Below are 12,661 nucleotides of genomic sequence, written 5' to 3' on the forward strand. Positions count from 1 at the left end.
CCGCTTGTTCTCAGCGTTTTTGTATTGGTTGAGAGTGGGCGTGGCCTCGCAGTGGGCGTGGCTGCCGCCTTGGGCGTTTCCCTGTATCAGCGCGGGTCGCTGTCTCAGGGAAGGTTGAGGAGGGCTGTGTCAGCGCGTGAGGTCAGCGCTTCAAACAGGTGAGCTTCCAGGTTTTAAAATCACACAAAAGAGCACAGAATAACAATTTTTAAAATCAAATTGTGGTCATAGTCCTCCGGCTTCCGCCTCAGAGGATACAAACAAAAGTAATGAAACCGCTTGTTCTCAGCGTTTTTGTATTGGTTGAGAGTGGGCGTGGCCTCGCAGTGGGCGTGGCTGCCGCCTTGGGCGTTTCCCTGTATCAGCGCGGGTCGCTGTCTCAGGGAAGGTCGAGGAGGGCTGTGTCAGCGCGTGAGGTTAGCGCTTCAAACAGGTGAGCTCCCAGGTTTTAAAATCACACAAAAGAGCACAGAATAACAATTTTTAAAATCAAATTGTGGTCACAGTCCTCCGGCTTCCGCCTCAGAGGATACAAACAAAAAAATGAAATGTTGGAGTTTTAAGAACTGGGCTGCACTCTGCGCTTAATACACTTCGACTGGACAGTGGATGGGGTTGTCTAAGGCAGTGACCTAGAGATCAGAGCATGTAGACAACCGTTCTGAGTTTCATGTGACAGATCATTGGATTGGGCAACACTTACGACCTCATTACAAGGTGTGTGGAGTGGTACTTCCTCTTGCAATACCACTCCGTCTGTACAATTACACGTTTCAGTAGGTGGTGTAAAACTAGGCAGGAGTACATTACCTGGTAATATCACATCTGGTAGTATACCCCAGATTTTCTAGCAGGTGCAACATGTGAGCACAAGTGGGCACAGAATTATGGAAACGCATGCAGTAAACAGCCTGGTAATGCTGGTGAGTCAGTATTCCTCATTCCGGGGCGTCACACTTATAGCTGGTAACTGAAGAGGAACCATAACCTGGTAATGGCAATGCTGGCCCAGTATTACCAATCTATTTTTACCAGCCAACGGTTAGCAAAACCCTTAATGGGCACGGGCGCCATGGCCACATCTTCTCTCCAGAGCACCTGATGATGCGTAGACCCTATGTCGTGGCTGTGGCAATCTTTAGGAAACAAGATGCTAAGCGACAGAAACTTGTGTGTAAACAGCATTATCCTTATGAAGCTCTTCTGCCATATACACCACAGGCAATAGCTGAAGGGAAACAGCGTTTACAACGCTGTCATTACTTCTCAGTACTATTACAACGCAGTCGCTACAATGACTGCATTGTTGTTATGCAATGCATTTACATCGCAAGTCATTACAACAACTTGCTGTAGGGGGCGCTGAGGTATTGGAAATGAATTCCAACACCTTCCCTACTGTTGCTCAAACTGGAGTAGGAATAGTAAAAAATACTATTCCTAAGTCCAGCGCTCCCCCTACTGCAAGTCGTTTTAATGACTTGCAATGTAAATGCTTTGCGCACTAACAACGCTGTCATTGTAATGACCACGTTGTAAAAGCACACTATGTAATACATAGCGTTGTAACGTGCTATGTTCATGGTTGTAGGACTAAAGGCTCTAGTATGGAGCCAGAAGGCGGGGAGGACATGTCCATCGTCTGAAGTAAGAATACAGTGATCAGCTGGTGTGATGATCGTTTTGCCATCAGAGGATGGCCGGAACACTGATCTGGGAGGAGTGATATTTCCCGATTGAACCAAGCAGTTGGGGAACAGAAGATGCAGGGTCAACTCAAGGTTGGACGAGACCTGTACCTCAAGATTGGCGTCTTGGTTGAAGTTCCTATGGACCTGCCTCTTCTACTCTGGGGACACCCATGTGTACAGCCGTGTTCAGGCAGATGCTGATCCCCATTTTCTCTGAACGGCAGAGAGACAGATGGACTCCTAGAAGCTCCAACTAACTTTCAGTAAGTGGTGACTGATGTGCAGGGTAATTTAAGTGCCATCAGCTAAAAATGGAGGCCACATTCCTATTTATCTGAAATGGGCAAATGTAATTAACAATTCCCCATATGAAAGATGTTACCAAATGGTAATTTGAAGAAACGCGAGTGTTGTGTTGGACAGAATCAAATTCTATGATCAATTTTACCACATAGATCGTCGGCAATATGCAGCACCAGGGTAAGTGCCTTTACTACAAAGTTTTTCATTAATGAAAATAAAGTAAGCGCAGAGGCGCAAAGCTTTTCTTAGGAGCTACCTAGATGTCGAAGTCGTCAAATACCAAGGCTACCTAGTCTTGAAACCACTTCATGCCTCTTTCTTCCATCACCCTGTACTTCTAGACTTTTTTTCTCACTTTTGCTGTCTCATCCCAATCTCTCCTTTCTCCATTTGTCACTTTCTCCCATCTTTCTCTGCCTTATCCTTTCTCTGTCATGCTGGAAGTCTGATGACAAAAACAAGGCTCACAGCATGCCGCCTGCGCCCCAACCCACAAATAAAGCAATGGTTAACAGTGAAGTACTGTAAGGGTTGGTTCTTGTCATCTCATTAATTAATAATATGACTCATTACTCAGCAAAATAAATGTAAAGCGACCTTGATTTGGATTCCATATATTATCAGTATAGCTGTGTGACTTAAAGAAATAGCTGCTTCTGTTGGGCACCTACAGAGGTAGAGGATCCAATTACTGCTATTTTTTAGTGCCAATGGTACATCCACCACTTTTTGGTGGACACCCTACCTCCGTTACATCCTATAGTCTGATTATCCATCGCTGATGTGAAGGAAATTGACCAAACATCCTGAAGTTTACCTGACACGACATGTCAACTTGAAATACAGAACCTATTGGTGCGCTCAAACATACAATCACTTTTGGGTAGTGTTTTAAGATCAAGTCGTACCAGGGAAGGCGGGTTCCATGTGTAGCACCTGCGCCATGTTGTCACCTCTGTCACCTTCTTCACCCTTTCATGGAATCCCAAAGCGCCTTCAAAAGGGACTTCACTGCACCTTGCGACTCTGCATCCGTAGAAATGACTGGAAAGAAGGGAAGGCTCGTCATAAGAAAGGTGCAAGGAAGCATATTTTTTGTCGGGGTGGGGGTTACAAATACTTGAAAACATTTTTCAAAAACAGCAATGAAAATGGAATACTTACTCGATGTTCTGGTTTAGAGCTTGACATGTGGTTTAGAGCATGACAAGTTCTTGTCATAGGTTGCAGCTATTTGATGGATACCTAACCTTGCCAGGGGCGTAACTTCGGGGGAGAGGGTGTTAACCCCCCCAAAAATGTATTTTTTAGTAAATAGTTGGGTATAAGTGCTTACAGTCGGGTACTGTGAAGTGTCTGTCGGATTTCACCTGGAATTTTTACATGCCCAAACTAACAAAAACACTCACACACATTCGACTTGTTTTTAAGGCCTTCAAATAGGTTGAATAGAGTGCAAAATATTGTTTTTTAGGTACCCCTAACGATCCACACTCCTTTCACTTTCCACTGCCTCTTAAGCCCCCTGATGCACCGCTTCTCATATCATGCATTTTAACAAGATATGTCAGCGAGATCTGAAGCTCACACCCCCAATGTTACTGACCAAGCTACGCCCCTGAACCTTGCCAAGGCCCCACCACCTTCTTCACAGATGACATATGTGTACATACATCTGCATGAAACCTCTGTGCCCTTGTTCAGTTTGTTACAATTCCTCTTGATACCCACAGAGCGCCCAAATCCCACCCAAGTTGCTGGCCTCAGTTCCGCTCCCCTGGCTCGCTCATTTCATGCAGAAAATAATAATACAGCGTATGTGCACGGAGGTATGATAGTTATGTGCCCATGTATGGTGCGCGCGCTGGAGCGAGGTGATGTGCACAGCATGGGAGACGAGGGCCAGACGTGCCTATGCATTCCAGGGCAGTCAAACCAGACATCCGTGGGCTGATGTAGCTTGGAGGCATCTATAACTGTGGCCGCCCATAAAAATCAACAAAATCAGTCCTGGACAGTGCATTTGATGGGCCGGTACTGTCTGGTACTTTTTTTATTTTGAAAGGGAGAGTGCCGGCACTTCTCAGAAACAAGCAGGTACCCTATTACAGGTTACCTGCACTTCTATGTTTCCATTGAAAGCACTGGTCCTTGGAGTACGTAGACGCGCACTTGCCATTCGTAACGTTGGTCGGATAGGTGGCTGGGGTACCCTGATCGAGAAGTGTCCCCCTGTCATTTGTGTGTGTTCTTGGCCTCCTTGATGGCACGGTGAGCGGTCGCTGCAGTCTGCATGACCGGGTGTGTGAGGACAACCATGCTAGCACTGGAGGAGGAAAGAGCCAATGGGGGAAGACTGGTCTAGGGGCCAAATCCAGCCTCCAACGCAAGGCACCAGTATCATCGCATGTATAAGATCCCTGAGGAACCATGGTTCCTTTATTTTTTTGGATGTGTCTTGAGTGAACAGGGCACCTTTTCTACTTTGCGGAAGGCTGGACACATCTCACCGGGTTTGGAAAGAGCAACCATTTTGAATGTGTTAAAATATAGTAAACAAAACAACCATGACAGTACACCAGACAAAAACTTATACTACTAAGGTCCAAAGAATGAAAACATAAAATTGCGAAATCAGATCACTGGAAGCAATCTTGAGACAAATTTAGAGGTTTTTTTCGAGTTCACTGTTTCTAGCATTCACTCCACATTTCTGGTACTTATTTTCATTCTTACACTCGGAAGTATTCTCATCACCAAGGACACTACCCAAACCTTTCTCATCCCTCTGATACACGTAGAGACTTTTTACACACTCAATACTTTATCAGCAGCTATTTGAAACAATTTAATATTTAGCTCAATTCCTATCAATGGGTGGGAAAACAATGATGGGCCGTTCTCTAATTCTCTGGATATGTCAGTCTTTCTCCATAATCCACTCAACTCTAGATTACCTCACTGTTTTCCAAATGTTAACCAGGGTTTTAGACTGGTCTTGGTGTGTTGAGCAAGTTCGTTACTCTAATCTCCTGTTAAATCTTTCAACATGTCTGTTCATTTATAGGTGATATAATACACGGGATTCTGCAATCGTGGTTCAAAACCTGTCTGCAATTTTTTTTTTTACAATAGGCGATTTGTGAAGCAACAAGTCACCTATTGTACAGACATTAGGCAAAACTCAACTGTAATAACTTATTAAATCTGAGTTCTGACCTCACAATGCCTGCTGCTAGAGCAATAGAAGTCAATTAAATACATAATGCAATTAGCATTACAAAAAACAGGACAGAACCAAGGAGTCTCAAAGACGTTTTTTTAGAAGAAGCTTATTATTTAGCAGGTTTTTAGGGTCTTTCACATGGCTAAATACAGTTAAACAGCACTGTGTCGAGCAAATCATGTGACAACCGAAGTGGCACTTGGTGAATGGTGATATTTACAATAAGTGAAAGTGCAAGTGCTAAAGTGAGCAGCGTGAACGACGCATAGTGACAAGAAATATGTACAGTGATGGCTCCACAGTTTCAAGTTGCAATTACTTTGAAGCAAAATTCAATAAATTGTTTGGAGCACAAAACGTAAAATGCGTCAACAAATAATGCTGCAGTGTCGACGGCGTTTCGATCCCCGTGAGTCGGGATCGTCATCAGGACAAGGTTGTCGATGAGGGCAGTGCCGCGCACGCATACACTGATTGCGTGAGACAAGTCCTCAGCGCTCCTGCATCCATTGCGAGCCTACCACGCTAGGAGAGCACTCATCGCCCGCTCCAGTCCCTAAGTAATACAGGCTTCCCCGCCGCTGACTCCCTGAAGCCACGATCAGCCCGCCCCTCCGCAGACCCAGACCGGAGGACTTGTCTCACGCAATCAGTGTATGCGTGCGCGGCACTGCCCTCATCGACAACCTTGTCCTGATGACGATCCCGACTCACGGGGATCGAAACGCCGTCGACACTGCAGCATTATTTGTTGACGCATTTTACGTTTTGTGCTCCAAACAATTTATTGAATTTTGCTTCAAAGTAATTGCAACTTAAAACTGTGGAGCCATCACTGTACATATTTCTTGTCACTATGCGTCGTTCACGCTGCTCACTTTAGCACTTGCACTTTCACTTATTGTAAATATCACCATTCACCAAGTGCCTCTTCGGTTGTCACATGATTTGCTCGACACAGTGCTGTTTAACTGTATTTAGCCATGTGAAAGACCCTAAAAACCTGCTAAATAATAAGCTTCTTCTAAAAAAACGTCTTTGAGACTCCTTGGTTCTGTCCTGTTTTTTGTAATGCTAATTGCATACTGTATTTAATTGACTTCTATTGAGACCAGTTGGGAATTGTTTCTTTTTGCATTACTCACCCATCCCAACGTGGTTCATGGGTTTACTCCTGTTTATCTTACACATGCTGCTAGAGCAAGCGCACAAGAGAAGAAAGGCAGAGCAGGTCATGGAGCACAAAACAAAGCATGGCTTATCCTTCTTTTCTAGCTGTAAAGTGACAACCAGAAAGGAGATATTTATAGCAACATGTTTATTTTTCGCACTCCTTCTGCAATTATAGAAAATGTTATAATCTTTCTGCGTGTTTCTGTGCATTCTACGCTCCTGTGCCTTTAAAAAAAAAGACTTTGATTAAACTACTTCTAATATCTTTTTGCAACATATATCTAACAGATGTTCAACTTTACACTACATATTCTATTTTTAAACATTGTTTTATTAGGTTAAAGCAGTTTATCATATAATGTAGCACCACATTCTTGTACACGTCCAATAAACCTAGGCATTTCAATTACATTTTATGACATTTATTATTAATCCCTTAGAGAGCTGCTCAATACTCATCTGACCCGGGGCTCAATCGGCACCTTGCCCTCTCAAACCAGGGACACCATTGGCACAACAGTGGGGGCAGTACAAGGACTTCCCCTGTAATGTAATGTATGTATTGCGATTTATATAGCGCACGTATCACCCGAAGGCATCAAGGCGCTTGCCTTGGGAACCCGTCCTGGCTTTTCCCTGTGAGATAACCCCTACTGGGCATCCCCAGGGTGAAAGCCAGGCATCCCGCAGCGGGTGGGCCGCCATAGTGGAGATTAAGCAACTATTGCCCAGAGTTGCAGCGTGGGACCCCATGATTAGAATCGGCACCGAGGCGAGAATTATCAAGTCCATGGACATTTTTGGGCTCAGGACCCTGCCGCGTCGGGAATTGAACCCTGGTCCCGGGCCAGACCTCTGCATCAGGGTCTGCCGCTCTAATCAGTGAGTAGATAAGAACAGTTCCCAACAGGTATTATGTAGAGACAGTTTGAAAGATGTATGCAATAAGCATTACAAAGAAAGGAAGAGCCAAGGAGTCAAAAGAGTTTTTCATAGACAGTGGTATTATTTCCAAAGTGGTTGAGGGTCAATACAGTTAAGCAGCACTGTACAGAGTGGATCGTGTGACAACCCGGTGACACTTGGTGCAGGTGCTATATACAATCAGTGACATGTGAGTGTGCAAGTGTTTTAAAAAAATGACAGCAGTTGCGACGCATTAAAACAGAATTCACAACATCAAATGATGGCCCCAGTAGAGACAAGTAATCGTTACTCGAAACAAAGTTATTAGGATGGGAGCACAAGATGTGGAATGCGTCGTTAAATTCGAGCTGTCTAGTCGACGGCGTTTCGATCCCTGTTGTTCGGGATCCTCATCAGGACGGGGTTGTCGATGAGAACAGTGATAGTCGCTTTCCTAGGATGGCAAGGTCCAAATCCTGGGTTAAAACTCAGTTTTCAAGGTTGCTGGATGATTTTTCCGTCTGGGCAGCGAGCGGCGTTGGCGGGTCCTGAATGAATCAAGGAGGAGGGCCTTAACCGGAGTCTGCTGTCACAACGGGTTGCCGGCAGTGAATGCACTGCCGGCAACCCGTTGTGTTTCGAGTAACGATTACTTGTCTCTACTGGGGCCATCATTTGATGTTGTGAACTCTTTTGACTCCTTGGCTCTTCCTTTCTTTGTAATGCTTATTGCATACATCTTTCAAACTGTCTCTACATAATACCTGTTGGGAACTGTTCTTATCTACATATTGCACCCATCCCAACGTGGTTTATGGGTTTTCTCCTGTTGTTTTCATACACGCTCTAATCAGTGAGCCACACTCCTCCACTGTAACCATTATTTTCCCTAGACTCCTTTCCACTTCCGAGGACGAGCTCTACTCTCATAGACTACCTTCTCTGCCACCGTGCACCAGTCCATGTCTCTCTTCCAGTCCCTGAGAGTTGGTGAGGACTGAGCCCCACGTAGACGAGATATGTTGTGCTTAGCAGTCATAAGGCCCAAGCTCTCCCAGGTCTGGTCCGCACGCACCAGGTCGGTGGCTTCCCACACATTACGGAGACATCATTTAGTCGCGGGCAACAGACTCTCACCACAGAATTCGCTCATGCATGACACCACAGAGTCCCAATAGGTCTGGATATTTGGGCATTCCCAGCTACTATGATAAAAAGTACCTTCCCAATCACCGCGTCTGTGACACAGCGAGTCCGACCTCTTGCTTATTTTTACCATCTTGTTACAAGACTAGTAAGCCCTGTGAAGTATTTTGAGCTGTACCAATCGAAAACGTGTCCTGATGGCCACCTCCCTGGGTGATGCTAAGGACTCCAGCCAGTCCTACTCATGGATATCAACCAGGTTCTCTTCCCAGCATTCCCATAGGTGCAGAAGTGTTTAGACGTGTATCAGGGGAATTGATAATGAGTTTTTCGTATGTGAGGGGGATCGCCCTGCAGGTAATGTGGACCTCTAACAATCTAATTTCTAGTGGTGCCGACTCTGGGAGGTCCTCTCCTCAAGGTAGCGATGCCTGTAGAGCATGACATATTGGTAGATCTTGGAAGGCCTCAGCAGGAGCTAAATTATAGGTCTTCTACAAATCGGCACAGGAAACTACCTCCGCTCCGGAACAAAGTTCTCTCACCTTAGAGAGACCAATTAGGTCCTATTTGTCGAAGCCCTGTCTTGCCCCAATCATATTTTGATCAGTTATGGCTCTAATATAACCAACCTGCTAAAAACAGTACTTGGTTTAGTCCAGTGGGAGGGGGGCCATTGTGCCCCCTGTTCACATGAGTCTATACCATCAGCAGATGTATTTGGTTAGGTGAGGCCTGTAAAGGGCTTGGCTTCTTTTTATAATGCCATCCTGGTGGAATGTTGGTTAGTGACGCTGGCACAATGCAGGTTGGCAGGTATATTTAAGCAGTATAAGGTAAACATCTATGCAGATACATACATCACCAGGAGCAGCTGCCATCAGTTCATCAGCCAAGCCAAGGCCTAACTGAAAATCACAGTGTTCCATGAGATGACAGGACACCACCACACCCCCCCACCCCCCTTGACACTGAAAATAAATACTGTTAAATTGACCAAGAAAGAAACCAACTAAACACAGAAGTACCATGAAAACTGAGATTTCCATAACGAACACGATCAAAAAACTCCCAAAGAAGATTGCCCGTGAAAAACCACAAACCTAGAACATAATATAGTTTACCCCCAAAACCCCACATTTTTGAAAACACACAACTAAGGGCTCAGTGATGTGTTCTTTTGATTGTGGCCGCTAACTAACGGTCCTCGAGAGGCACCGTGTGTGACCCCATAGATTGCTGGATGGACCAATGAAGCGTGTTTCATCAGTTTCCGTGGCAGAAGACATCACTGAAACTCAAAGCCAGCCTGCTCTGCTTAAGATTCGCCATGAGGTCTCAGCGCACTCCCTGGTGCGCATGTAGTGCCAGATTTACAAAAAATATTTACTAGGATATAGCGCGTTTTCTTCTCTCCCTGCCCGGGCGCACCTAGGCTGCCATGCACCAACACACACACCCTTGCCTCTAAGTGCAACAGTCTGTGTCCTCTTTAAGGAATAGTAATTGTACTGGAAGAGGACCCTTAAAAGTACAAACACTATCCTTGAACACCTTTCCTGCTGTGTATGTGTGCTCTACAGTAATGTATGCATGCAAGGTAGAAAAAAACGAGAAGGAATCAAAACATTGATCCTTGTGCAGGTGTCTTGAGATTTTAGGGCAAGTCTCTGTCTACAAATGTTCGGCGATCGGGATTGGCATCAAAACCCATTGGTGGTTCCAAACATGGCCATGTACAGCCCCCTTGGAAACCCCTGCTAACTCAAAGTAACAGAAAGCAGTGCATAGTGCAACTTAGTGAAACTGCCCAAGTAACAAAAGTACACGCAAACGCAGTGCAAAGCATTTGTAAATCTGGCCCTGTGGAGTTGTGGGTTGGGCGGACCGGAATAACAGGCTGGGAGGCCGGATGTAGTGAGCTATGTTTTCGGATTTATTCAGAGGTAAGGCACACACAGTATTGTTCCACAGAGATATAGGGAAGAAAGTCCGGAGGGAAGCGTCGAGACGGGTGGGTTCTGATGTAGGGTTGATGTCTTGGTCGGGATCCTCTGTAGGCTGTTGTCATCAGATGACGGTCGGGTGATGGGTCTCCTCGGAGATATGTAAGAGAGAGAGTACAAAAAGGGGTTAGTCCAGTTCAGCGAGGACTACCGAGTACTTCCACCTTCACCGGGAGTGAGTGGGCCAGGAAATGAAACGTGTGGGAGGTGGGAAGGGCAGATGGGGATAAGGTCGACTGAGCAAGCGGGAAGGGTAGAGTGACTGGGGTGTCCGGGGTCAGTGCGAGGATATATATACAAAGTGCTCGTGATGCTTCGTTTATCTATGGGGATAGTGCAGGGTGCTCGTGAGGCTCTATATACAAGGCTTTACAGGTATTTACAGTATATTTACAAAGGGACACGGAGAAAGGATAGAGTGTACTCACGTGCCCCGCCGCAACTCTCATCCGAGTTGCGGCCGCTCTCCAGCCACCTCCGGAGGTCGCCACCAGTCCTCCGACCACAGGTCCTCTTCCTCGTTCTCCTCTCCGCTTTCCGCCTTCTCTCCGATCTCCTCCTGCCTTCCGCTCTCCGTCAGGGGTTCCGCGCCGTTCGCTGTCTCCTGCCACGAGTCCGCTGGGCTGAACGAGGTCTTGTCTGCTCTCCCGACTTTTCTATGTTCCTGGTGGAGCGTAGTTGACGCGCTTCCGCTTCCGGATGGGTCGGGTTCCGGGTCACCAGTCGGGAATTCACTTCCGGTATCCGGCTTGTCGGGTTCCGGGTCTTCGTGGGTTAGCGGATCCTGTGGGTGAAGAGAGGAAGTCCGATGACCTAGGGATGCTGTTCGTTCCGGCGTGGGGGTGGGAGACCCCTGTCTGTTCCGCCCTTCCGATGAGGTAGGGACCACTGATTTTCCACAGGCCCATAGAGAGCCTGGAACTTATAGCTGAGCAGGAGTGCTGAGGTACACATATACGGTACATGTCATTACCTATGTGTGGCACCACCCCTTTACCTGGACTAACGCAGATGACCGCACCGTTATGATAAATGGGGAAACCCAACAAGGGTCCTTGGGCCTGGGTGTCGATTAGTACGAAAAACAATGGTATTAGACCTTTCTTGTCACACAATTTACTTTGTAGGACAATTTATATTATTCAATAAAAATTCTGAGCATGTATAGAGTCACATACTATGTGTGCACGAGAGCAGAACTAGGGAAAGAGACTGCACCTTTTCCTTGAGTGAAGAGCGTAGCATCTTTCTGATACATGCTGCTCTGGTCCATGGTTCTCGTAGACGTACGAACTGTGATGTCTTTAGAAGAGAATTTTAGGGATTGGTGTTTGTTTAAATAGGGAGATTTTACAAGTGTGTAGAGCTGGAGACAGAGTACAATGGTGATCGCCTTGTTGGTGTGTGTGTTTCAACATGAATAGAATGAGGCCAGGGTTTGTAGCTTCAAGCGGCGTAAGTACTGTGGGTAATATATGGGTGCCTCCTAACCCTCGTGTTTTTGGACATTTGTGTAGTGTAGTGCTATGGAATGGTGCTGGAGGAAGTACTGGGCTGCACAAGTGTTTCGCTTTTTCAAAAGTTCAGTCTGCACAAACTGGGGGCTGCCATTATGCAAGGGAGACGTTCCACCTGATGCTTCTGCAGCCTCTGGGGGGCGCAGTACTGTGTCCAGATTCATATGCGTAGTTTTGTCTGGCACTAGGCCATGTTGGTTTGACTAGCTAGTGTGACTGGGTATTGAAGATTGTAGTGTGCTGGGCTGCACTTTTGTGTGTATGAGAGGGTGTCTGAGTGTCTTGTTCTTTTAGGTATGTGGAACAGAGCGAAGAGGTGAGAGTTCGCCTTGCTCTTTATGGATGATTGTTGTATTGGTTTCACACGTGTCCTGTGAGTAAGGAAGGGGGATGATGATGTGGCTTGATGTGTCTGTGATGCACAGGCTGTCAATGCTGTAGAATGTCGAGTGTGGATGCTGTGAGAATGTGATGCCGCATGAATGTTGGGGCTGTATGCTGGGTGCAGCCAAGCAGTTGGATGACAAAGCCCTAACTGAAGCTATCAAAATGTGGCTGTACCAATAGGTGACTAAGATAAAATTAAAATAAAATGTTACCTCCTACCTGAGCGGCTCCGGACTCTTGTGTGAAGACCCTGCCTTCCAACTACACCACCTGCTTTTACAGTAATCATTTATATGCATTAACTGC

General features: G+C 46.1%; 1 protein-coding gene across 2 annotated transcripts in view; it reads right to left on the bottom strand.

Annotated features, from left to right (window-relative positions):
• The window catches only part of KANK2 (KN motif and ankyrin repeat domains 2), a 245,163-nt gene that overhangs the window by 56,773 nt on the left and 175,729 nt on the right, over window positions 1–12,661 (bottom strand). For both annotated transcript variants that reach the window (XM_086962090.1, XM_086962098.1), the window contains one exon: window positions 2,903–3,038. In XM_086962090.1, coding sequence (XP_086818216.1) covers window positions 2,903–2,939 — 37 coding nt within the window. In that variant the 5' untranslated portion in view covers window positions 2,940–3,038. The remainder of the gene's footprint in view (window positions 1–2,902; window positions 3,039–12,661) is intronic.

Source organism: Lissotriton vulgaris, chromosome 1_1, assembly GCF_964263255.1.
Source record: "Lissotriton vulgaris chromosome 1_1, aLisVul1.2, whole genome shotgun sequence".
Taxonomy (NCBI): Eukaryota; Metazoa; Chordata; class Amphibia; order Caudata; family Salamandridae; genus Lissotriton; species Lissotriton vulgaris.